Source organism: Sminthopsis crassicaudata, chromosome 1, assembly GCF_048593235.1.
Source record: "Sminthopsis crassicaudata isolate SCR6 chromosome 1, ASM4859323v1, whole genome shotgun sequence".
NCBI classification, from domain to species: domain Eukaryota; kingdom Metazoa; phylum Chordata; class Mammalia; order Dasyuromorphia; family Dasyuridae; genus Sminthopsis; species Sminthopsis crassicaudata.
Window position 1 is genome coordinate 14,093,880 of NC_133617.1, and position 24,258 is coordinate 14,118,137.

General features: G+C 44.7%; 1 protein-coding gene across 2 annotated transcripts in view; it reads right to left on the reverse strand.

Moving 5' to 3' along the window:
- The window catches only part of NF2 (NF2, moesin-ezrin-radixin like (MERLIN) tumor suppressor), a 105,437-nt gene that overhangs the window by 32,092 nt on the left and 49,087 nt on the right, over positions 1–24,258 (reverse strand). For both annotated transcript variants that reach the window (XM_074294523.1, XM_074294531.1), the window contains exons 5-10: positions 17,091–17,159; positions 15,970–16,052; positions 14,870–14,945; positions 11,271–11,405; positions 3,187–3,261; positions 2,689–2,802 (exon numbers count right to left, since the gene is read on the reverse strand). In XM_074294523.1, coding sequence (XP_074150624.1) covers positions 2,689–2,802; positions 3,187–3,261; positions 11,271–11,405; positions 14,870–14,945; positions 15,970–16,052; positions 17,091–17,159 — 552 coding nt within the window. The remainder of the gene's footprint in view (positions 1–2,688; positions 2,803–3,186; positions 3,262–11,270; positions 11,406–14,869; positions 14,946–15,969; positions 16,053–17,090; positions 17,160–24,258) is intronic.

The window sequence follows — 24,258 nt, forward strand, 5'->3', positions numbered from 1 at the left end:
ACATTCAAGGAATTTGAGACCTTTGGTAATTTCAGTCTTGTTCCCTCCACCCTTTCTGATGCCCTCCCCTCTGACTGTGGTTTCCTTGGGGGCTGGAGGCTCCTGAGCATCTCAGCCTCCTCCCACATGGGCCAGTTCCCAGTTCACCAGCCCAGGTCTCTGCCCGCGATTCTAAGGTGGTCAGAACTGGCCTCAGCTGGAGACTGGGCTCTTTCTCTCGGCCTTGGTGGAATACTGGACAGGCCACAACATGCACGGTGTCCGACTCAATTACCGGTGCTGCTCCCTCTGTTCCTCGGGTCTCTGATCCAGCCCCAGCAGATCCTGCTCTCGAGCGCTGATGCTCCTATTCTGCGGCCCCTGCAGGCTTTTGTTCCTGAAGGGCCGTGGCCAAGCTGGCTGGGAGACAGGATCTCCTGGCACCAGAGAGGAAGGGGGGCCAAAGGCAGGTTTTACACAGGCCTGTGTCATGTCTTTGAGTCTGCTGGAGCAGCCTTGAGAGGGAAGGGGTGCTGAGTGAGCTCAGAGTCAGCAGCAGTTCATGGGTTTGAGGATTTTTTTTTTTTTTTTTTTTTTTTATACCATGTCCAAGACGCAGAAACAGATGAAGTTGCTTTATCTTTGACATATACTTTCTGCTTTGGAGAGAGAAAATCTTAATTGCTTATGTGACTGGAAGGTTATCGCAGCGTATTGTTCCTTGTTTTGTTAAATATTCCCCAATTCCATTTGAATCTGGAGAATCTAGGGGCCTTGTCATCTCTGACACAGGCTAGAACTTTCTGAGTTGCAGATTTTGGTTGTGCACAGCACCCAAAGCTTACGAGAAGCAGAGCAGAGTAGCAGGGTGCTACTGATTGAAAATGCACGGATGCAGTATCATGTTAGAAAGAGCTCCCCACAGTAGCCTGAGGGCTGAGCTCTGCAGCAGAAGCAAGTCAGCGAGAGCCCAGGACCGCGAGAGGGGCAGCCTTCCTCACTGCCTTTCAGCGGCTCGACTGTCGAAGAGGGTACAGAAGAGAGATGGAGAAATCTGCCCTGGAAGGAGAGCGCTGTCGCTCCGGAAACCCAGGTTGGTGCCGCTGACACAGAGCAGAAGGTATAGTGAGAAGCAGAGAGAGACGGAGACAGGGGGAGAAAGAAACAGGAGAAGGGGAGAGGAGAGACCCCGGGAGGGAGAGCGCACTGCCTTTAAATCCCCTCTGCAAGCACGTCTATCTGTGGGACTCTGGCTCGGCCACCCAATAGCTTAGCGTCCCCAGCAACGAGCCCAGACTACGCTGACTTCAGGCAGCCCAGGCCGGAGAAGTGACCTCCAGGGTAGTTTTCCCCTCGGTCGTCACAGGCCTGCTTAGGATTATCGCTTCAGTCTGTCCCCAAGTTCTAATAACGTGGCTTCTCAGAACGCAGTGTAGTCACACTTGTCCATCTTGGACGAAGAACCCCTTGGGGTGGGGCCCTTCTGGAGCTCTCCCTTGGGGGCTGCTTTTCCTCAGTGTCCTCCCCTTTCCTTTTGCTCTCTGGCCTAAGGATACTTTCCCAGGTGGGGGTGCACCTGGACATAAATCTGATGTAAAAGCAAAAGAGAGCAAGACATTTGAAAAAACAGCACGATTCTAAGGCTGTGTGTTCCTCCTAACCTCTAGGCCAAAAGGGGCTCAGGCTTTCCCATCTTTCCTCTTACCCACAGCCCAAGGGCAGGCTGGTCAGTTGGAGAAGCTGCCGGGAGAGCTGGCCAGGCCCTTGATGTGAGCGGGAAGCAGATGAAGCTGGGGAAGGAGCTCCGATAGCCACCAGACCCCAGGTCTCCCCTCTGAAGCCCCATCTCCCCAATCTCCTTATCTGCGCCCATCCCCAAAGCTGTCCTCCCTCCTGCACGTGTGGATGGTTCTGCTTGCTGTTCTGAGCCCCCAGCTGGATTGGGGAAGCCTCCTCTTGGAATCTGCTCCAGCTCTTGACCCTCAGGAAGGGAGGGCAGAGTGGGGGGAGGTCCTTGCCATTCTGCACTACCTCAAGAGGTTTTTTTATGTGCCCCCCCCATGCCGCCCAACAGGGGGCTCCAGGAACATATCCCACACCATTATTCCAGAAGACAGAGGATGCACATGTCTCCCCATGAGCAATGCCCCAAGCTCACAAGAACCACAACAGACAGTGTTCCAAATGCCAGCCCCGGGTGTTCCCTGTCCCCCCGCTGTGGACCCCACTCTGAGTGCAGCGGTGTGTCAAGTCAGGGCGAACCTGGGGGGCTTCCCTGGCACTCTCTGCTGCTGTGGCTGTCTAGTGGTCTGGCCAGAAATGCGCCTGGTATAGGGAGAAGTGGGTTCAGATGGCTGAGTGGGTTTGAGGGAGCAGAAAAGTCCAAGAGCACCAGACAATGGTTCAGACGGTCCAATCTGTTGCAGGGCCAGGCCCCGGTCAGCATCCTGCCGGGGAGCTCAGAAATGCTGCCATACACCCCATCCCCAGCTGGCTAGTGGAGGAGATCCCACATCAGGCAAAGGAGCGAGGCCGACCCTCTCCGGTACCTAATTTGCCCTGATACCCTAACTTTCTCTGCAGCCTGTCCCGGAGGCGGTATGCAATGGCAGTGACCAGACGCATCTGTGTGACAGGCTCTCCTGGGCCAGGCCTGCCTGAGCTGCCCCGGACACCACCAGCTCCCTGCCAGGTGGGCAAAGCTCTCACCTGCTTTCTGGCCTTCTCCTCCCTGGCCTGGGCTTTCATCTGCTGCACTTCCAGTGAGTCGGCCTTCCTTCTCCGCATGAAGAGGTCATGGTTCCCAATGCACAGCTGCAGAATCTGGGCAAGAGAGACAAGAAGCATTACTGCCTGTGCTTAGCTCACACACCCCCGATGCATGGCCAGCAAACTCATGCAAGCAAAGCTGCCTGTGGGAAGCTGGGAAGGACAGTCAGGGGCCCCTCGGGCCCCTCAGGGCTATGGCACAGAGAATGGGCCATGGGCCGGCCTCCTCTGGACTGAGCAGCTCCTGGGCCTGCGGGAGGGCGGCAGGTGTGCCGTGGGTGGAAGGAGCACTGGAGGAGGAAGTCTCTCACCCACCTTCCCCATGGGTCAGCCTCTTTGGGGGGACTGGGGGGAGGGCATGCGCCACTTGGCATGTCCCTAATCACAAGGACGGCGTGCTGACATTTTCAGAGGGGTGAGGCCCGAGCTTCCACTTACCAGTTTGTTAACACGCAGCTTTGAGGAGTTAAACTTGAAGACGTCAATCTTCTTGTCCAGAGGCTTAATGGTGAACTACAAGAGGAAGAGAAAGCATGATGCTGCATGGTGCCCGCCCAGAGGGAGCCACCGGGAAGGGCACAGACACTGGGGAGGGCACGGACACTGAGAAGGGCACAGACACTGGGGAGGGCACAGACACTGGGGAGGGCACAGACACCAAGAAGGGCATGGACACAGGAAAGGGCACAGACACCAAGAAGGGCACGGACACTGTGAAGGGCACAGACACTGGGGAGGGCACAGACACTGCGAAGGGCACAGACACTGGGGAGGGCACAGACACCAAGAAGGGCATGGACACAGGAAAGGGCACAGACACCAAGAAGGGCACGGACACTGTGAAGGGCACAGACACTGGGGAGGGCACAGACACCAATAAGGGCATGGATACCAAGAAGAGCATGGACACTGGGGAGGGCACAGACACCAAGAAGGGCATGGACACTGAGAAGGGCACAGACACTGGGGAGGGCATGGACACTGCTGTTGCCCCTTCAATGCAGCAGGGGTGGGGGCCCTTCCTTAAAGTGCTGCCAATTGAGAGCCAGGACAGAGGGGCTGGCAGTGGGCCAGACAATCAGCAGACTCTGTGGCTCAGAGCCAGGCACCATAAAGGATGGAGAAGAGGAAATACATGCTCTGCCCCCAGGCAGCTGACCCTGAGAGGGAGAGCCCAGCCCTGTCCACAGAGCAACAACCAATGGTGGGGGACGTTCCAGAAGAAACCCACCCGTGGCTGGCAGAGGCTGAGCCTTGTGGGTTCAGCAGGAGCACCGGGAAGGAGGATGCTTCCTGCCAACAGCACCTGCTCCAACTTTCCTTCCAGACTTTGCTGTTCCCTTCTGTCTCAGCCCCTGGACCCTCCAGGTCCGCCTTCCACAAGCACTTAGTAATCCTCTGCTCAGAGGCCGGCCTACAGTGCTGGCTTCCCTTTCCTTGCCCCCCCCTCAGGCTCCTGCCCAGACCCAAGGCCCGCGCCCAGTCAGACATGCTCTGTGACAGTTATCAGGCACGTGTTTCCCTTCTAAGAGGTTACAGGAAGGGCCAATGGGTCATTCCAGAGCCCGGTATTAAGCTCACCTGGGCCCAGGCTTTAGTGGTAGCTCTTAATAAAATCAAGTTCCTGCCACTCAATTCAAAAGGCTGCTCATGAGAAAAGTGCCTTATAAGCTTAACTGAAGGGCCCCAGGCCCGGGAGCTCCCGCAGGAGGAGTCTGTGCCCTTCCCTCCCCGGGTCAGCCCCCCAGCCAGGGCCACCCTCCCATGAGATTCTACTGAGCTTCAGTGGTTATTCAGGCTCTCGGGCTGATCCAGGATGTCAGGGATGCCTTTTAAGCGCACACACACACACACACACACACACACACACACACACACACAGCACAATTCCTCAGGGTGACAAAAAGGTTATTTCTTTCACACGGAGACAGGAGGTTAGCAGAGCGGGGCAAGCTGAAACCCCAGAGTCCTTCCGCCGCCTGGGCCCCGCTGACTGCCGGAGGAGCATTTCCTTAAGCTCCTTTTGCTCTTTAACTCAAGAGCTGTCAGTGAAAAACCACAAATAGTGGAGCAAAGCCCAGTCTCAGCACTAAAGAGCGTTCCAGAGATCAATGGCTCACTTACAATAAGAGAACCTTTGTGTCCTGACAGCTCGGCTGTCACGAAACCAGAACTAGTGAGACAACTAACTTACTACCATGTCGAGTGAGCTCGGGGCCGTCCATTACGTGCATTACGGCCATGATAGGGCATGATGGCTCTATTCCCCCCGAGAAGCTAAATTAGGGTTTAGGATGTCAGGCCTTGCTAGGGGAGACTTTAATCTTTGGGCTCTTTGAAGAATGAGTGTTTGGGGAGCTTTTAGTGCTCCAGCCCATGGTGGTGTAGTAAACAATTTTATGAAATTGAAGAAGAAAAATTATCATACTGGGGCAAACCAAATGCTTGAGTAATGTGGGCTTTCGGTCGAAGAGCTTTTAGAAGGAAACACCTAAAAGCCACCTTAGGGTCTCTAGCTCTCTAACACGTTCAAAATCAATTTCGACGTTCAATGTGCCCGACACCAATAAGTTCAGTGGAACCAAACAGTATCAAAAGCGTCGGCCGCTTTCCCTCTGGTTTATGTAAACAAAGAAAACAAGAAACTGCCCACCCCCAGCTGCCAAGGGCCCCAGCGTAAGGGCAGCCCTCGGGGCAGGTCCCATGCTCTGCCTTCCGGTGACGACCCCATGGGCCTCTTGTGCCCTGGGCCACTGGAAGGTCTCTGAGGGCAGAGACTATCTTTCTGGCCTTTTATTCTCCATTGTCTATGATGCCTTGGATGCTAATAATGGCTGGTTAAATCAAAGACTCTCTGCGATGCTTTGTCTTTTATTATCAGAGAACATTTTTAATAAATATTTGTTGAATGAATTACAACGGTTGAGAAATCTGGGTCACCATCCTGCAGGAAGAGATTTAAATTCTGAGACCATACCTCTCTGGTATTAAACCGTAATTATGTGCTAACTGTTTAGGGTGTGCTAGTTTTTTCTTTATTATTAGTTTAAAGGTTTCATGAGGACAGAGCCTGCTGATTACAATAACAACTCACATTTACAGGGTGCTTTAATATCTACAAAAGGCCGGCCAGATGGCTCGACGAATTGAACGCTAGGCCTGGAGTCATAAAGACCAGAGTTCAAATTTGATCTCAGACATTTAGTAGTTATATGATCTGGGCAAGTCCCTTAATCTCCCGCCTGCATAAAACGTGAGAAGGAAATGGCAAGCTCTTCCAGTGTCTTTGCTTAGAAAATCTCACAGGCCGTTGGCCCACAGAGTCACAATTGTCTGACTCAACAACAATCCCATGAGATCAAGAGCACAAGCATTGTCGTCATCCCAATTTGGCAGATGAGCTTACCAAACTCGGCCACGGCCACGGACAAGTGTCAGAGGCAGCCACGTCTTCTGGCTCCAAGTGCCAGGTGTAAATCTCACCTCGGACTCTCATAAGCATCACCGGCACCAAACAGAAATGGGGACCACTTAGTCTGACTTAAGGATCCTTGCTGTATTTTTATTTATTTTGTTAATCATTTCCCAGTTACATTTTAATATGGTTCAGGCCACATCCAAGAGCACAGCCTGTGGGCCACATGTTGGATACAAATCTTGGATGCAAATCTTTTTTTTTTTTTTTTTCCTGAGGCTGGGGTTAAGTGACTTGCCCAGGGTCACACAGCTAGGAAGTGTTAAGTGTCTGAGGGCAGATTTGAACTCGGGTCCTCCTGAATTCAAGGCTGGTGCTCTGTCCACTGCGCCACCTAGCTGCCCCTGGATGCAAATCTTAACATGTCGGTACCTCTGTTTTCTCATCTGTAAAAAGTACAATAATAATACCAGTATGACCCCCCCCCCTCATGGGGCTATTACAGCAAAACATTAACAAGGCACTTCCCTCAGAACAATCCTGGAAAGTCGGGGCTTTGAGTATTTTTGATCCCTTATTTTATAAACGAGCAAACTGAGACCCAGGAAGAGTAAGTTACTTGCTTGGAGTCACACAGCCAGGAAGTGTCTACACTCACTGCAAACTCCTGACTCCACGCCAGACATTCTTTTCAGGCAGCAAGCAGTGAATTGGTTGGTTGCCTGTTGTCCTTTGTTCTCAAAGAGAACCAGAACGACATCCCTATGTTAGAGTCAAATTACAGTGTGTCCAACTGTGGCTGATCAGACCCGTACTAGCTCGGAATGCTCTGCCACAGATCAGAGTCCCTATAACATCTGGGATGGACCCTTTAACTGTGCATCTAGCATTTCTTCTGAGCTAATCCCATTCTGCTTTGCTCACAGAGCACAGCCCCTTCTCTGAGGAGGGCACGCCATGCTGGGCCCTTCTGCACCAGTGTTTCCCATGTCATATGATCAATTCTAAAATTTTTAAGAGAGGCCTTGAGAGTGTCCTTGCATCACTTTTTCTGACCATCTTATGAGTGCTTGCCATGTGTGAGCTCTCCATAAAATAATCTTTTTTGGCATTTAAACAAGGTGGTCAGTCCATCAGATTGTACTCTTTGCAGTAGAGTTTGAATGGTTGGCAGTTCAGCTCAAGAAATGACCTCAGTATCTGGAATCTTCTCCTGTGGGGAGACCTTCAGAATCTACCTAAGACAATTCAAATGGAGGCAATTCGGTTTCCTGGCATGGCGCTGGTAGAATGTCCGGGTTTCACAGGCACACAGCCATGAGGTCGGCACAATGGCTCGCCCCACCTTCAGTTTGGCAGTCAGTCTAATACCTCCCCTCTCCCACACTTTCCTTCGGAGCCTCCTAAACTCTGAGCTAGCTCTGACAGGGCATGTGTCAGCTTCATTACATGGACAGGTCTGGAAAATACACTGGCAAGCTAAGAACTATTCATAGCATTCAAAACTTCTCCGCTTGCTGTAACTGGTGGGTCTACATATTAAGTACTGCCTGACTTTAGGCCAAAGTGAGCCCGAGCAGCAGAGACTCAACCACATTTTGTTGCCTCTCAGCTTCAGAGCTTGCACTGAGTGCACAATCATCTGCAACAAGCCATCAGGCACAACACTCCCTCCACTTTAGTCTTGGCTGCAGCCTTTTCAGGAATTACTCAGTGGTCATTGACTCTGAGGCCACGTTCATCCCCCAGAAGGCCTTTGATAGCACTGAGGCAGCCTTGTTTCACTTCACCGATGACTGGAAAATTACCCAGAAGCCAGGCAAGCACCATCGCGAAACATGTATAATACTGAAGAATTTTTCTGGGCAGCTCAGTTTTAAGATAAGTTTTCCATAAGCTCTCACGACTGACCATATCCAGGGCCTTGGTCAGCTCTATGAACATTATGTACAGAGCTCTGTTCTGCTCCTGGCATTTCTTCTGGAACTCTCAGGCAGCAAACACGGTTCAACCATTTCTTGGCCTTTTCTTCAGCCACGCTGGCTCTTGGGGAGATGATCATCTAGGTGAAGGATCAGCCGATTAAGGAGGACTCTAGCAAGAATCTTGCCAATAATAACTAAGAGAGATCACCCCTCTTCCCCTGCGATTGTTACAAAACAATCGATTCCCTTTACCTTTATAGCAATGGACAAAGGAGGCATCCTGGAACTCCTGGAGCATAACCTCCTCTTGCCATATGGCCTGGAAGATTTCAGTCAGCTTTTGTATGAGCAGTGGACCCTCTGCCTTGTAAATCTCATTTGGAAAGAATCAGCATCAGGTGCACGAAGGAGCCTAATGGCATTCAAAACCTCTTCGGTTGGTTTCAACTTGAGGCGAACAGTCAATGGCTTCAGCGCTGCTATGACGGTCTGTTGAGAACACTGTGGAAGTGTTCAGTCCATCTCTCCAGGATCATGTCACTAATTATCACTAATCAATGTGGCCTTAACAACCCTGAATAGCTGAGATGCAGCCTGGGTCTCTGGCTCATAAATATCCTCAGGCATCATAAAACTCTTTGCATTGTTACTATCAGCATAAAACCGAATTTCATCTGTCTTCTTACTGAGCCAAGAAGCCTGTTTCTCTCTCAGCTTCACCTGTACTTCACCTGGAATTAAATACTGTCTTCTTAGAGATAAATGAACTAGCCTGCTCGTACACGCCGTGGAGTTCTTGTTTTTCATTTAGCAGCTTCTCAATTTCCACGTCATTTTTGTCAGGCTGATTTTGATGTTTGCAAGTATTCTGACTCAGATAAGCCAAAGTGGTGCTGACACCAGATCTCTGAAAGCTCCACTTTTCTGCTCCACTGTTGCCAACTGTGTTGACTCAATTTTCCCTCCAAGTTTGCAACAAACTGTTCCCTCTCAGAGAAACACTGTAATCTGTTGACATTAATTCTTCTGATGGTCTGTTTGCCTTGGGGTCGCCACTTTTTAAAAAAGCAAATATTCGGCTTGGAGAGGTTAAATCTATGATCATTCCAGCATTCTGTATCACACACTGCTTTGGTCACTCTCCCAGACTGCCTGTCTCTCTTCCTTACCATTACATAGTCCATTAAATGCCCATGTTGGCTGTGAGGTGCATCTATGAAGTTGTATTGCATTTATGTAAATGGAAGTCAGTGTTAGTGATGAGGCCACGAGATGCACAAGTCTTCAATAGTGAATGACCACTGCGTTGCTGTTTCCAACGCCATTCCTCCCAAGGACTCCCTTCCTCGTCTGGTAGTTGAGCCTACTCATGCATTAAAGTTGCTCAGAACTGTAAGCTTGTCTTCTTTCGGCACACTGATGAGGAGGGTCTCCAGGTCTTCATACAATTTTTCTTTGACCTCATCAGGGCTCATCATGGTGGGAGCACAGGCATCGATGATCGAGGCCATCGCCCCATCAGGAGCCTTACGTTCGCTCCTTTCGGTAGCCATATGAGCTTGCTGACTGGAGTAGTTCTGATGCAGCTTCCCCTTCACTGTGGCCCCTCAGAAAACCGTGCATCCAGCTCCTGCTTCAGTAAGCTAGCCCTCCTTTGCCAGCCTTGTTTCACTCAAGGCTGCTGTCTGAATGTGATATCTGTGGGGTTCTCTTGTAACAAGAGCTTCCAGATATCCTGGAGTGTGTGTCATCTGTAAGTGGGTGCACATTCCATGTACCGGAGTGATCCTGAACTTGGCAGAAGTTTTTGTACATTTTTTTGTCAACAATCCTGTCTGCTGAGGTAACCAGGCTGGGGTTGGGTAAGCAGACAATTTTTAGGGCATCTTTTCCAGGCCCTCGTGCACAACATGAGGTGAGCACTGTGGTTGGTAACAGGCTACTCAGATGCCCCGAGGGCTGCCGAATCCCACTGGTGCCCCCAGTGAGAAGATGGCCCTGGCCTGGGCTGCCTGTGTGCAGGACTATGATTACAGCGCCCAGTGTCACTGCTGCTTTGTCACTTGCCTGCAGCCACAGGACTTTATGGGTAGAAATGATAAAATAGGATGGATGATATCTTGGAGTTCATGCATAAACTGGATTTGAGTGAGGCAGACCTGCCAAGTCATTGCTCTGGTTCTCTTCCAGTCTCACAGTCCACTGGCAGAACAAATCAGGATAACTGGCGATGGCTCAGGATGCAGTGGATGATCTCGGTATCTTCAACGTCTAACCAAGCTCGAAGCACTCTGCAGACTGCTTTAGCTGCCTTCGTGGCCACTGGAACAAACTGTTCCTGTCTGCCCATTCTACCAGTGGAAGTTTCCACATCCTTGAGGAAGATACCCTTCCTTACTCACTGGTGGATTTGAGACCCCTTAGTTAACTTCAACCTGCTTTAGCCCAAGTGATGAAATGGTTTACTGGGGCATGGCCACTCTGCATGCTACAGTTTCTTGGAGCCACAGGTTAAGAGTTAGACGGATCAGGTGGACCGCAAAGGTAGGAAAGCAGCCTGAAAAGGGTTCAGCAACCCTTTCAGTCTTCCCTGAACATGCCCTAAACTCCACACAATGAGTTACTATTGTCATATTAGACATAACAAAAGACTGGGCACAGGAAAGGTGCTCGGTAAGTTCTAGTTCGATCCTGACTAACCAGCCTTGAAACCCCAAAAGATTTTCTTTTCTTTCTTTTTTTTTTTTTTTTGAGGCTGGGGTTAAGTGACTTGCCCAGGGTCACACAGCTAGGAAGTATTAAGTGTCTGAGACCAGATTTGAACTCGGGTCCTCCTGAATTCAAGGCTGGTGCTCTATCTACTGCGCCACCTAGCTGCCCCTCCCCCAAAAGATTTTCTAATCAGGCTTAGAAATTTTCATTTTTTATACTACTTAATGATATAAATAATCCTGCCAGATTAAGCCTCTTGTCTCCTAAACAACGGAGTTTGGTGATTTTCAAAAGACAGAGGCTAGCTACTCTGTTGAGGATGTAAAAATTAACAACCAAAAGCCACTGCTCCAGAATGGAGGAATCCAGTGGTGAGAGGAAGCATCCAGCATCCAGAGGAAGCTTCCAGCAAGCGAGACAAATGAGAACATTCTGTACGGTTCCCGGTACCCGAGGGTGTATTGCCCTACCTCTTTGTCGCTGTAGGAGATGTTCCGGATTTCATTCCAAGGGAAGGAGATTTTGGGAGTCAGTCTGTTTTCAGGGTCGTATATGTGGAGGCCCAGAGCATCCACACCAAGCAGCAGTTCTGTGCCCTTTTTATTCTGTACATCAAATAAAGAAGAGCCACTGTCAGTTTCATCTCAACCAAAAGACTTTATTCAGATTTTAAAAGATTTGAACAAACGGTTACATTTGGCAAATTTCAACTGGTTCCAACTGAAGATGCAATAGCTGCTTAACCCAGAAAGAGCTCTAACTTCTTGGAGGAGGGCACAATGAGACACCAAAAAAACAAATGTAACATGTTTTGCAAACATCAAAGCAATATAGAAATATTAAGCTAGTATTATCTTCAGAATACCGCTGTGAACGGTGTTGTTATGGTGACATCTTTGTACCCTAGGGGACTTAACAGGTAATTCCTAATGCCAGCTCAAAGAACACTCCCAGGCTAAAAAATGGAGAAGCATTTAGGAACAGCTAATTTATTCACATCAAAAGAAAACTTAAAATAAACCCAAGACCTAAGCTACAAGGCTAAGCACTCACTAGAGGACACAAACTTCTGGGAAAAAGGGAAAATAGTCTGGCAGAAATTAAGTATATAAGACTAATGACTCACACCACATACCAAGATAAGCACCAAATGGATAGTGCCTTAGACATAAAGGATATCATAACTAAATCAGGAAAAAAGGGGAAAAATTAGCTGTCTGATCTATGATAGAGGAGGAGTTCATGACAAACAAGCAATAGAGAGACTCCTAAAATCACAAAATCATCACTTCATTACACAAAATTTAAAGTTTTTGAACGAACAAGGCCAAAGCATCTAAAATTAGAAAGGTGGAAAGAAAAAAATCTTTGCAGCAAGTTTCCCTGTTAAGGATTTCATCACTTCCAGAATATATACAGGGTCTTAGTGATTGAATCTTCGGGGAATAAGAACTGTTTCCCAACATAAATGCCAAAGGATATAAATTGACATTTCTGAAGGGAAGATATCCAAATTCTCTATAAGCCATATGGAAAAATGCTTCAAATCACTAAAAAAATTTAAAAAAAAATTAAAACTCTTAATTTTTGTCTTAAATTTATCAGATTGGTTGGTAAAAAAATAAAAATGACAAATGTGGAAAATAGGAAAACATAGACATTAATGCATTATTGGTGGAGTTATTCTGTACTAATTAGACCAAAAAGTTACTAAACTGTGTATACTCTTGACCTAGTGATACCACTACTCAGTCTATGACCCAAGGCAATAAAAGAAAAAGGATCGAGATGTACAAAAATATTTATAACAACTCTTCGTGTACCAGCAAAGAAGCTAAAAGTGTACTCATCAATTGTAGGATAATTGAAGAAATTATGGCATATAAATATGTCACACCTGGTAGTGGTATTGTTAGATCAAAGGATGCACTTGATTTTATCATTCTTTGGGCATAGTTCTTAATTTTTACAAATTTGACTCAGTTTCCTATATGTTTGAGAAATGAGGCCTTATCAGAAAAATTTGCTTCAAAATTCTTTTTACAATTACTATCGTCAAAGTAGATTTTTAAAAATTTCCCTTTTTTGGGGGGTGGGAAGGCTTCTTTCACAATACGACTAATATGGAAATATGTTTTGCATGACTACATGTATGACCTATGCCAATTGTTTAACTTCACAATGATGGAAGAAAGAAAGGAGAAAGAATTTGGAATTCAAATTTTAAAAAACGTTAAAACATTTTTATATGTAATTAGAAAAAATTAAGAAGAGCTTTTTTCCTGGAAGGGAAAATGGGATAGAAGATGGGGGTGGTAAGCAAGCAATTCCTGAACCTCACTCATTGAAACTGATTCAAAGAGAAGATTATAGATATACTTAATTATATACAGAAACCCAACAGGAAAGTAGGAAGGAATAGGGGAAAGAGAATTTGGGGGAAGGGGTGTGGTGATAAAAGAGAGGGCAGAGTAAAGGAAGTAATGATTAGAAGCAAAAAACTATTATTTATTAATCTGGATCATTCTTTTCTTTTTTAATTTTGGGTTCTAAATTCTCTCCTCTCCCTAATCCACTGAGAAAATAATCAAAAGACATCAATTATACACATGAAATTATGAAGAACAATATTTCCATATTAGCCATATTGCAAAAAAAATTTTTAAAGTGAAAAAATTATACTTCAGTTTGCATTCAGAGTTCATCAGTTCTTTTTCTAGAGATAGACAGCATCATTTCATCATGAGTCCTTTGGAACTGTCTTAGATCACTGTATCAATCCGAGTAGCCTTGTCTTTTTTTTTTTTTTTTTACTTAAGCTGGAGTATAATAGATTCTGCTCCAGTCCTATATTTGACCTCTGTGTGTGTCTTTCTGTTTCAGATGAATCACCTGTAAACAACATATTGTTGGATTCTGGTTTCTATTACCTTCTGCTATCTACTTCCATTTTATGGGTGAGTTCATTCCATTCACAGTTAGAATTACTATTTTCTTCCAGTCTATTTTCTTCTGTTTATCCTTTTTTCTTTTTATCCTGTTTTCCTCAAAAGTCTATTCTGTTTCTGACCATCATCTATCTACCCTTCCCTTAGTCATCCGTGCCTCCATAATCTCTTATCTCTTTCCTTTCCTATTCTATTGGGTGGGATAGATTTCCAGATCTCTGTGTGTATGTGTGTATTCTTCCTTCTTAAATCAATTTCAATGAGATTGAGGTTTAAGCATTGTCTGATACCCCCTTATTTTCCCCTCCACTATAAAAGCTCTTCCTTTTTCTAATTTTTAAAGAAGTCTTTTCTTCAGTGAGATTTTGTACCTCTTTATTTGCATTTGTATTCCTTTTTAAGAATTGCTTTTTTCAGTGAATTTCTGTGCTTCTTTTACTATTAGGCCAATACTATTTTAAAGTGTTATTTTTTTTCCAGTATTTTTTTGTGCCTCTTTTATCAAAACACAAATCTCTTTTTATAATTTTCTTGCATTATTCTAATTTCTTTTCCCAATTTTTCCTCTACCACTTAATTTTCTTTAACTCTTGCAGAAATTCTCGTTGGGTCCAATTAACTTTTTTTTTTTTTTTTTAAAGACTTTGATTGTAAATGTTTTGATATTGTTGTCTTCTACCCTTCTACCATAATAGCTTTTATGGTCCAGTTCCTCAATTCTGCTTCTGCTTCCCTGCCAGATTTCAACTACACAGGACAAGACAGTGCTGGCTGGCTACCCTGTGGTGTTCCTCTGCTGTCTCCTTTTTTAGATTATGAGCTTCTTAAGGATAGGGACTGGTTTTTCTTTTCAGTAATTATCTCCCTGGTGCTTAACACATTTACTGGCATGTCATAAGTATTCAATAAATGTTGAATGGTTGGGGCAGCTAGGTGGCACAGTGGATAGAACACCAGCCCTGGAGTCAGAAGGACCAGAGTTCAAATCTGACCTTAGACACTTAACACTTCCTAGCTGTGTAACCCTGGGCAAGTCACTTAACCCCAATTGCCTCAAAGGAAAAAAAAATGTTGAATGCATTAGATTATTGGGCACAAAAAAGGACAAAGCATTAACTCACCCGGATTGCAAAATAGTTCACACCATACATCTCCAAGTCCTGGGCAATCTTCAAATATTCCATTTCAGCTTCATCTCTGTGAGGACAGTGAAAAATGATATGAAAACTGTTAAGTGAGAAGGGGAAAGGATGATTCTGCCAGCAGTCACTGAGAAAGGCAGGGTCCCAGATAAACTTTGGCCTGCAAGCAGAAATTCTTCATATCCCCATTAAAAACAGGGAAATAAGGGGCAGCTAGAAGGCACAGTGGACAGAGCACTGCCCTGAAGTCAGAAGGAGCCGAGTTCAAATCCAGGATTAGTGATCCTGGGCAAGTCAATTAACCCCAATTGCCTCAGCAAAAAATAAATAAATGAATAAAAATAAATAAATAAAAAACTAAAAAAAAAAAAAAAATCTAATTAAAAAAAAAAAGGTGATACAGTCACACTCTCTTAGAATCAAGTGGAGCCTCAGAGAATATCTCATTTAATGATCTACTAAAATACAAATCTTCTATATGAGTGCCCTAAAGAATAAATCACAGGGAACTCATCATTTTGCTAAGGTTCAGGGCAGAATTAGCTGTAGGAAACTCTTAAATGAAGTTATAGGGAGTTGAAAGCAGCCTCCCTTCCATCTATAATCCAGTGGCGGGAGGCCAGGATTTTAGAATTCACACTTGGGTCAAAAATGATGCCGTCTTAAATCATTCAGGCTCCCTAGCTCCTGCCTAACTATAACAAGCCACAAGAAAACATTATCATTTGCTTTAAGTCCCAGACAATCTTATCTGGGACTCTAATTCATGTTTCAAAGGCTGCTTCTTTCCTTCAAGTAGCCAGATTAAACACAAAAGAACTACAAAGAGAAAGGCAACTAGGGCTATGTCCTGTTAGGTGTATAGCTCCACTCCCAAATCCTCACAACTAAAGATCCAGAGCTCTATCTATGTGGCTCAGTGCACAGTGCTACTTCTGTCCAATGGAAGGGCCTTTATAAGAAAAGTGGTTTACAGCCCAGGAAGGCTGGCTCAGAACCTCTTTACTGAGTGACCAGGGGAACTAGCCGCATCCAAACGACTGGGGGGAAATCCATCACATCCTTTCCTTTGGGCTCACCTTGCTCTGCCTCGATGCTCTGCATACCAAGAGGTAATTCTCTCTTCCCACATCTCTTGTGTCATCTGATACAGATTTATTACCTGAAAAATGCAAATAAGAATGTGTACACATATGCACGCCACCCATTTCAGGCCACACTGTTAAAAGCAGAAATATCCATTTAGAATGGATCTCTTCCCTCCAGAAGCCCCAAGTAAAGTGTAGCTCATCCCTTAAAGACCCTCAGTGCCTGTTCTCTTACAAAAGGCCCGCTCCAATGCCTCCATGGAACCTAGAAGGGGCGCTAAGATTCTCAAGGGCAATCCATGGTGGGCAAGCTTTGGCAGGTTCTACCGAGCTGGGAAGGCTTGAAGTACTGACTCTGTATCTGTCATTCCAGAAATAAGCTAAATTCAGAAAGGTTATCCCCAGATGTCACAAGATGTTTTCGTGGGTGTTTTTGGTCACAACTATCAATTGTCTATTAAGGCAAGAAGGAAGCCCAGTCTACATTTATGAAATGAGTCTTCCAAGTGAATAAAATCACAGATCAACTAATGTTGGAGAAGAAAGTTGTTCCACACTGGTAGAAACCACCCAAAACACAGGTGAAGGCCACACCAAATGACATCTAGGTCTCTGTTAACAATACAGACTGAGCAGCAGCATTTCACATGATGCAGCAAAGTGACCATGCTGTTGTCAGTGAACTGAAGGAGCAACATAAAATTACTTACTCTCAAACCCCATTCTTCCCTCCCTCCCAACTGTCTTGTCTAAAATTCTCACAACTTAATCCTGAATCCTCTTGACTCAGATTGCCCCATCCTTGACCTGAGGATAATGTCATGCATGATTTAATCAACCATTATTTGGAGCAATATTCACTGAGTAAGATACCCCCTTTTGTTTCCAAACCAATACGAAAAGCCTATTTGAAGCAACTGATTTACCCAGTGGACATCAAACTTTAATTTCCCAATTCTCAAACTTCTGGGCTCAAGGCTTATTAAGGATACCTAACAACTCTTTAGAAGGTTTTGATCATGCACTTCCCAAGATCCTCCTAGTTCTGTGGCTTGCTTTCTTTAGAATATGGCCCCCAAAGGGGCCCATCCAAACCCAGTGTTGTTCCTTACCCTTTTTGGAAGCAGCTCCTCCTGGGCCAAAAACCCACGCTTGTGAACAGAGGGGTCATAGTCACCATACTATAGGAAAAGGAAAGCATGCAAATGAGAGACAATATGACTAACATTTATTTCCATACAAATTTCTTCCCTTTTTTGTATTCTCAAAGCATTTCTATTTTGATCACAGTTAAGATGTAAATGTTACCAGTTTGTTATCCCAAACTTACAATTCAAAGCCGATCCTCTCTATGAATAATTTGCAAAATCCCACAGGGGCAGGGTGCTAATCGGAATGCATGATGGCACAGAAATGGTGACCCTGTTTTCTAATTTTCAAAGAAAACAGGTTTTTGTTAAAACATTAGTTTTTCCTTTTAAAAAACGGGGGCGGGGAGCAGGCGTTGTATAAATGGTTGGAAACAATGTGAGATAAGAATATTATCTATTTACAACACAAAAATGATAAATGGCTGATAACTGGAATAAAGATTATCCATGAGACCACAAAAAATAATACATGTAATATTCAAACAACTTTCCCTCAGAGGCCTGAAAAATACTTTCAAATAGAAAGAGAAACAACAAAAGAAAGGAAGGAAGGGAGGGAGGAAGAGGAGGTTGGAAAGGAAAGGGAAGGAAGGGAGGGAGGGAGGGAAGGAAAGAAGGAACCTAATGTCAGTATTGTCACTTCCATTTTAGTGAAAAAGAAACAAGTGAAAGGGATAGCTGATTTTTTCAAGGTTACAAGCAAATAAATGAATAAAGAAGCCAGAAATAAGGGGCTTAGACATTTTACTGCATTCATTCATTCAATGACAACAACTGAGAAATTTGCTTCATCATAAAAACCATCCTCCCTTTCTCTTAGGAGACTTAAGTTTGACCAGTTAGCAAATCAGAACTGACACTATTCACAAACGAGGCATGCAGGAGAATATAAAACAAATCATGCCTTTAAATCACTGCCACTCACAAGGGTGGTTGTTGGTTAAAGTCCCCCTACCACCTCATCTGAACCAGCAAAACAAAGTATTCCATCATGAAGTCGGTATGAATATTTATCCTTTTAGCAAATAATACTCCCTAAGCAAAATAAGTAAAGAGAGAACAAACATTAGAATCACCATCAAAAAAGGGGGACAGCTATATTAATAAACCAAGCACAGAGTAAAGACTGAAAGAATACTGGAGCTGAAGGTGGAGGGCCAGGGTGCCAATCCACGCTCCACCACTGACTGTCTGGGTGCTGATCCACGCTCTACCACTGACTGTGTGATGTTGAGTCCAGAATTTCTCTCCTGTAAATGAGAGGATTGGCTCCATGAGCTCCACAGCTCGAAAGCCGTGACCTTATGAGCCTGCCTCCTACTTGCACTGGATCCCTCCCAGGCCTAGCTTCTTATCTGTATAAGTGGGTGGGCGGACAAGATGGAACTACATCTCTTCAAGATCTAAGGTTCAACAAAAGCTAGTTCCCATCACGGTCTCCGGCACGACGTAGCAAGTAGTCAGCAGCCATCAGGAAGAGGGTGGCACCCCGAGGACTCCCAACACAGACCTCCCCAGGAGTATGAAGGGCAAGTCAGGGCTAAGCCAGCCATAAGACAGAAGCACATGTGCAAAGTCAAAGTTAGGAAATGCTAAGTCCGAGTAGCTCATGAGACTAACTCTCACATGATTCTCTCCATGCCAGGCAAAGGACTTACTTACCAAGTTCATGACACCTGAGCAATCCTGGGGACTTAAAAACAGCTCTGAAATAACAATGACTTCTCCATTCAGTGTATTCTATTTACATTAAAGCTACCTCGACGGACGGTTAGATTATTTCTACTTTTAAAGGTCTCAGAAATATTTCTAACTGTAGCATTTTAGATTTGTACAAGTTATTTTCATGATGCCATAATTTCACGGTGAACATCATCATAATCAATAGATGTATTCCTTAAATGTACAACAGAGAATCGACCATTTAATGTCGCTCTCGCTTTCTAGCTGGAAGCATCCGAGAAATCATTTTGTCCAGGACATTGATTTACCAAAGGGCAGTCTTGTATAAGGTCAGACAAGCTATGAGTGGCAGAAGAAGGACTAAATGCACGTATCCCAGCTCCCAGGAGAGTACTCTTTCTACTACACCATGCTGATTTCAAGAACAGCTATAACCCAACTGAACAAATGTGCATTAAGTAGCTTCTATGTGCAAGGCACTATGCCAGGCCTGGAGATACAAAGACAAAAGGCCGGGCGCCATAGTTTAAGGAAATGTCCCGAGGAGGGCAACCGGGATGGTCAAGGGTCTTAAGTCTGTGAAACAGGAGGATCAAATGAAGGACCTGAGGATATTCGCCCTGACATGTGCGACATATCAGATGCTTTCAAATACACCAGGGGCTGGCATGTGGAGGCAGGACCAGGAACAATAGAATCAAACAGGTTCAGCATCAGGGAAAACTGATCGGCTCTGCCTAAGGAGATGGGTCCCTGTCACTTGAGATGAAGCGTCCAGATGGCTGCTAAGATCCTTTCTACATCTCACCAAAAAGATTATGATCATGAAATGTAATAAACACTTGGGAACTGTGTTACTAGACCAAGACAGGGCAAACTGTAGTGTCTTGAGAATTACTTCTTTTGAGTTATATCTGTATTTTCTTTTCTACCAAATAAGTTTGCTTTTTCTTCTCACTTTTTAATTTAAAAATTATTGAATTCTGTATAAAATCTATACTATTAAGAAAATTTTCATCTGCAAAGCAATGATATCATCCAAGCCGTAGATATATGCGTCAGAAAAAAAATAATTTGTTGAACGACTGGAATATTCATCAGAAGGAAGAAAGTATGAAGTCCAGGAAAAGTAAGTATCAGCGTAGAGAGGACTAAATACCAAAAATGAAATCTCAGAGTCTACTTGAGTGGAAAAAAACATTAGCATCACCCATTCTTTTTCTTTTTAATTCTTTTAACAGACCAAGAGATCATTTGGTTTTGACATTACATTCATTTCCTAACATCAGTTGCTTATTAAAAAAAAAAAAAAAATCCTAACCTTCAAAATAAAAAAAAAAACTCAAAAGGAGGAAAGAAAAAGTAATTCCGAACAGAAAATGAAAATGCAAACTCTCATCTTTCTTCTTTGAAGACAAACAGACTCATTCATTCAATAAACATCTCCCGGAGAACCTGCCACAAGCTGGGCACAGTGCTAAGGAAGCACTGCAGATATAAAGAAAGGCCAAAGCCAGACAACAAACAGTTCCATACACATAATATTTACAGGACAAATTAGAGATAACCAATCACTGCCCCCCTTCCATTCCAACTGTGTTCTTATTCTTTCCATTAATTAAGTCACCACCAATTCTGCTTCCTTCACTGTGAGTGTCTCCCCATGCTTCTCTGTGCTCATAATTTCTTACAGGATGATAACAATCCATCCCATTCATGTGCCAGGTACTCATTCCCCAGGAAATGATCATCTACCCTGACGCCAGTTCTGTTACTACAAGGCAGCACTGCTCTAAACATTATATTTAGGGGCTTTATTTTTTTCTTTTTTAAATCACCAGTTCCTGGGATTTATGTCTAGAGGCAGCTAGCTGGTGCAGAGTGCTGGGCTTGGAGATAGGAAGACTGTTAAAATCCAGTCTCAGATGCTTCTAGCTGTATGACCTCAGTCAAGTAATTTAACCTCTGGTTATCTCACACCTCAGCTATAGTGGGTACCATATTAAATGCTTGTTTCCTGCCCACCCCTCCATCACAAAACACGGGCATTCCACTACTTCTCAGCCTAATTTCAAACTGCTTGCAAGACTGGCTGAACCAATCTGTCAGTCCTCTCCCACCTCTGTCAGCTTTGTCAATTTGCAATCTCAAACTTTAGGGTAACTTTGGTTTGCATTTCTTATTACTGATTTAAAATACATTTCTTATGGTTGTTAATAGTTTGAAATTTGTTTTTTCAGAAGTGTTTGTTCATATCCTTTGATCACTAATCCTTTTGGTCAAATAACAATTGGAAAATCTGGATATCAGATTTTTATCAGAAATATTTGATGTAAAGATTTTTTTCCCCCTCAAGTGATTATTTCCTTTATTGTTAGGATTCTTACAAGGGGATAAGTCACTGGAATGGATATAATTATCTAATTTAGCATGGTACTTAACAATTCTCTAGTTCAGTAATATATTTACTAGAATTCCATGAGATTCATCCCTTTAAGAGATCATATTTTTAAGGAGCTCCCACAAGCCCAGGGAGTACCCATAAGCCCACTCTCTGGGAGGAGGAGTCAAGATTTCATTCCTACTTCGATGTTTGTGCTGGCTGGAGACATTGGGAGGACGAGAGGCTGGAGGCTGAAGGACAAACCTTTGGATTTGGACAAGAGCTCTCGGGGAATCAAGGAGAGAGGAAGGCCTCCAGAATACTAGCCAAGCCCTAAGTGAAGGAGATAAGATTTGGAAAGAGACAGTAAGGGACTTTAATTCCTGGCTGGATTTGGGATTATTGAACTGAACTGAAACTAAGGCTGCCTCCAGAAGCTCCCCAAGAAACCTGCCCCCAAGAAAACGATTACATTTTAGAGAAACAGAACATCACACTTTATGATGTTAGTTTGTTGATTTTATTCATGTAAAAGCTTTTCAATTTTCAGTTTTACATATATCTAAATAACTTATCTTTTTATCTTACTTGATCAAGAATTCGCCTCCTCATTTAGCTAGCTGCAGGATATCTGGTCTGATTCCTAATTGTGCGTGCTCATATGTGATCTTCAGTGTTCAGATCCTACATACATTTTGAGTTTATGGAAGTGTATGGTATAAGCTGCTGGTCTAACTTTAATTTCTGCCAAATGCTTTCCAGTTTTCCTGCTAATCCTGGCCAAACAGGTGGTTCTCTGTTCCTGAGTTTGCAAATACTGGACACCCTGCTTTTTAAACAGTAGATTATTTTGAGATAGCAATCTCTCTTGGATCTGGAGGTCATATATCCAGAAAGCTGCTCAATTAACTGGAACAATGTTGAGTAGTGAGATGAGGCAAAAAGGTCTTTGGGCAGCCCATGAAGAAGTCACCAAGTCCGCCACGAAAGCTCCAAGGTTCACAAGTACAAATGTGACCACAAGGGCCCCGTGAGGAGAGGGGAGGGACTCTGTTGCCAGTCAGGTCCCTCACGCCTGCGTTCGTACGGCTCTGAGAAGCTCAGCAGACTGATTTGTGAGCTCAACACATACTGAAGAGAGGAGAAAGGAAGTGACAGCTTAAGAGCAAGGAAAAGGACAGAAAAGCCGTAAAAAGCGAAGCAGAACTCCAACACCATAGCATGGGAGGAGGGGGGATATTCTCTGTAGCCTTCCCTTCCTTTACAAACTGACACCACACACCACAGATGTGATTCCCTTCACAAAGCAAACGGGTGAGAAGCTTCAATCAAGAAATATTTATGCATATCTACTCTGTACAAGCTAAGAGGGAGGAGCGTGATCTGGCAGGAAAAGAGGCAGTTTGGGAGAATGAGGAAAAACTGGATTCAAGCCCCACCTTGGGCAGATCATGGCTGTGTGACCCTGGCCAAGACATCTCACATCCAAGGATCAAGATGAGAATTCTAGCTGCAGAAAAGGAGGACACACAACGCCATCCTCAAAGCACACAAGGAAGACAAAGACAAACAATGATGTGCCTTCACCTAAAGAAACTGAGGTTATCTTCGGAATCTGATACTTAATGTGCAACAAGAAAATGGGATTTACACACATGTATCTAGGTTATATTGTAACACATGTAAAATGTATGGGATTGCCTGTCATCGGGGGGAGGGAGTGGAGGGAGGGGGAGATAATTTGGAAAAATGAATACAAGGGATAATGTTATAAAAAAAAATTACTCATGCATAGATAATGTCAAAAAAATTTATAAATAAAAAAAAAGAAACTGAGGTTATGAGAAGGGGGACAAGAATACGTTAGGAAACAGGGCCAGTATAAAGAGAAGTATAACAACACAAAGAAAGCTGGGGGGAGATCAAAGGGGGGGATGCAGAGGGACAGAGCAAAATTTGAAGAAGGAAACTTCTATCTGGAGAGCTAAGGGAAAGCCTATCAGGCCAAGAAGCCCCCCAAGAAGCCACGAAGAGAAAGTCCATCCCAGCTCCGGGGACTGCAGAACAGAGTTAAGAGCTCAATGTGGAATGCACAAAGAGAGCTTAGAAAGCGACTTCACGGAGTTCAGCGATCATCTCTACACAGGTAAGTTCCAGATCTACGTTTCCTGCCCCAGTCCCCAAGGGTCACTCCTACATTCTCAGCTGCCTGTTTGTCATTTCAGACTGGATGTCCCAGAGACATTGCACAATCAACAAGTGCTGAATAGAGCTCATTACTCAGATTCTCTCTTCTTTCAGGTTCACCTGTTTCGTAAGAGGTGCCAGGTTCACAACTTTGCTATTATCCGTCATTCTTTGACCTCCTTCATTCCACAATGGCCAAATTCTGCTGTTTCTCTCTCCATCTTTCCAGTCCCACGGTCACTATCTTCATTCAGGCCCTCATTCTTCTCCATCTGGATTATTCCAGTGGCTTCCAATTTGTTTCCTCCTCTTCAGACCATTCTCCACACGAATGGAGAAATCCTTGTTTTTAAAGGGCAGATCTTACCAGCTTGTTCACCTGGCCATTCATGTAGCAGTTTCTTTGAGTAATATGATCTGAAGCCGGGTCACAAAGGGTTGAGAAGTCATTAGAGGTGAGAAAGGGAAGGCAAGAAGATTGACCAGATTTTTTCTAGCAGTTTGGCTTGAAAGGGAAGAGTGCTGTAGGGTGACGGCTTGAGGGGGAGTATCAAATTAAGCTTTAAAGATAGAGAAGATCTGGGCATTTAAGCTGCAGGAAAGGGGTCAGTGGACAAGGAGGGATTGGAAATTGGGGTGAAGGTGGGAATAATTGAAGAGGTAAGCTTATGGAGAAGATCAGAGAGGATGGGAGGGGGATGGCATCAAAGGCACTAGCAGGGCACATGGCCTTTGTCAGAGGAAGAGCCCCCTCTTTATCAGAACTGGAGGAGAGGAAGGCATGATGTCAGAGTAAATTGAATTATAGAGGTGGGGGGAAGAGAGAATTCATGAAGAATTCATAGTGGAACATGAGACAAGAAGAGGGAATTCATA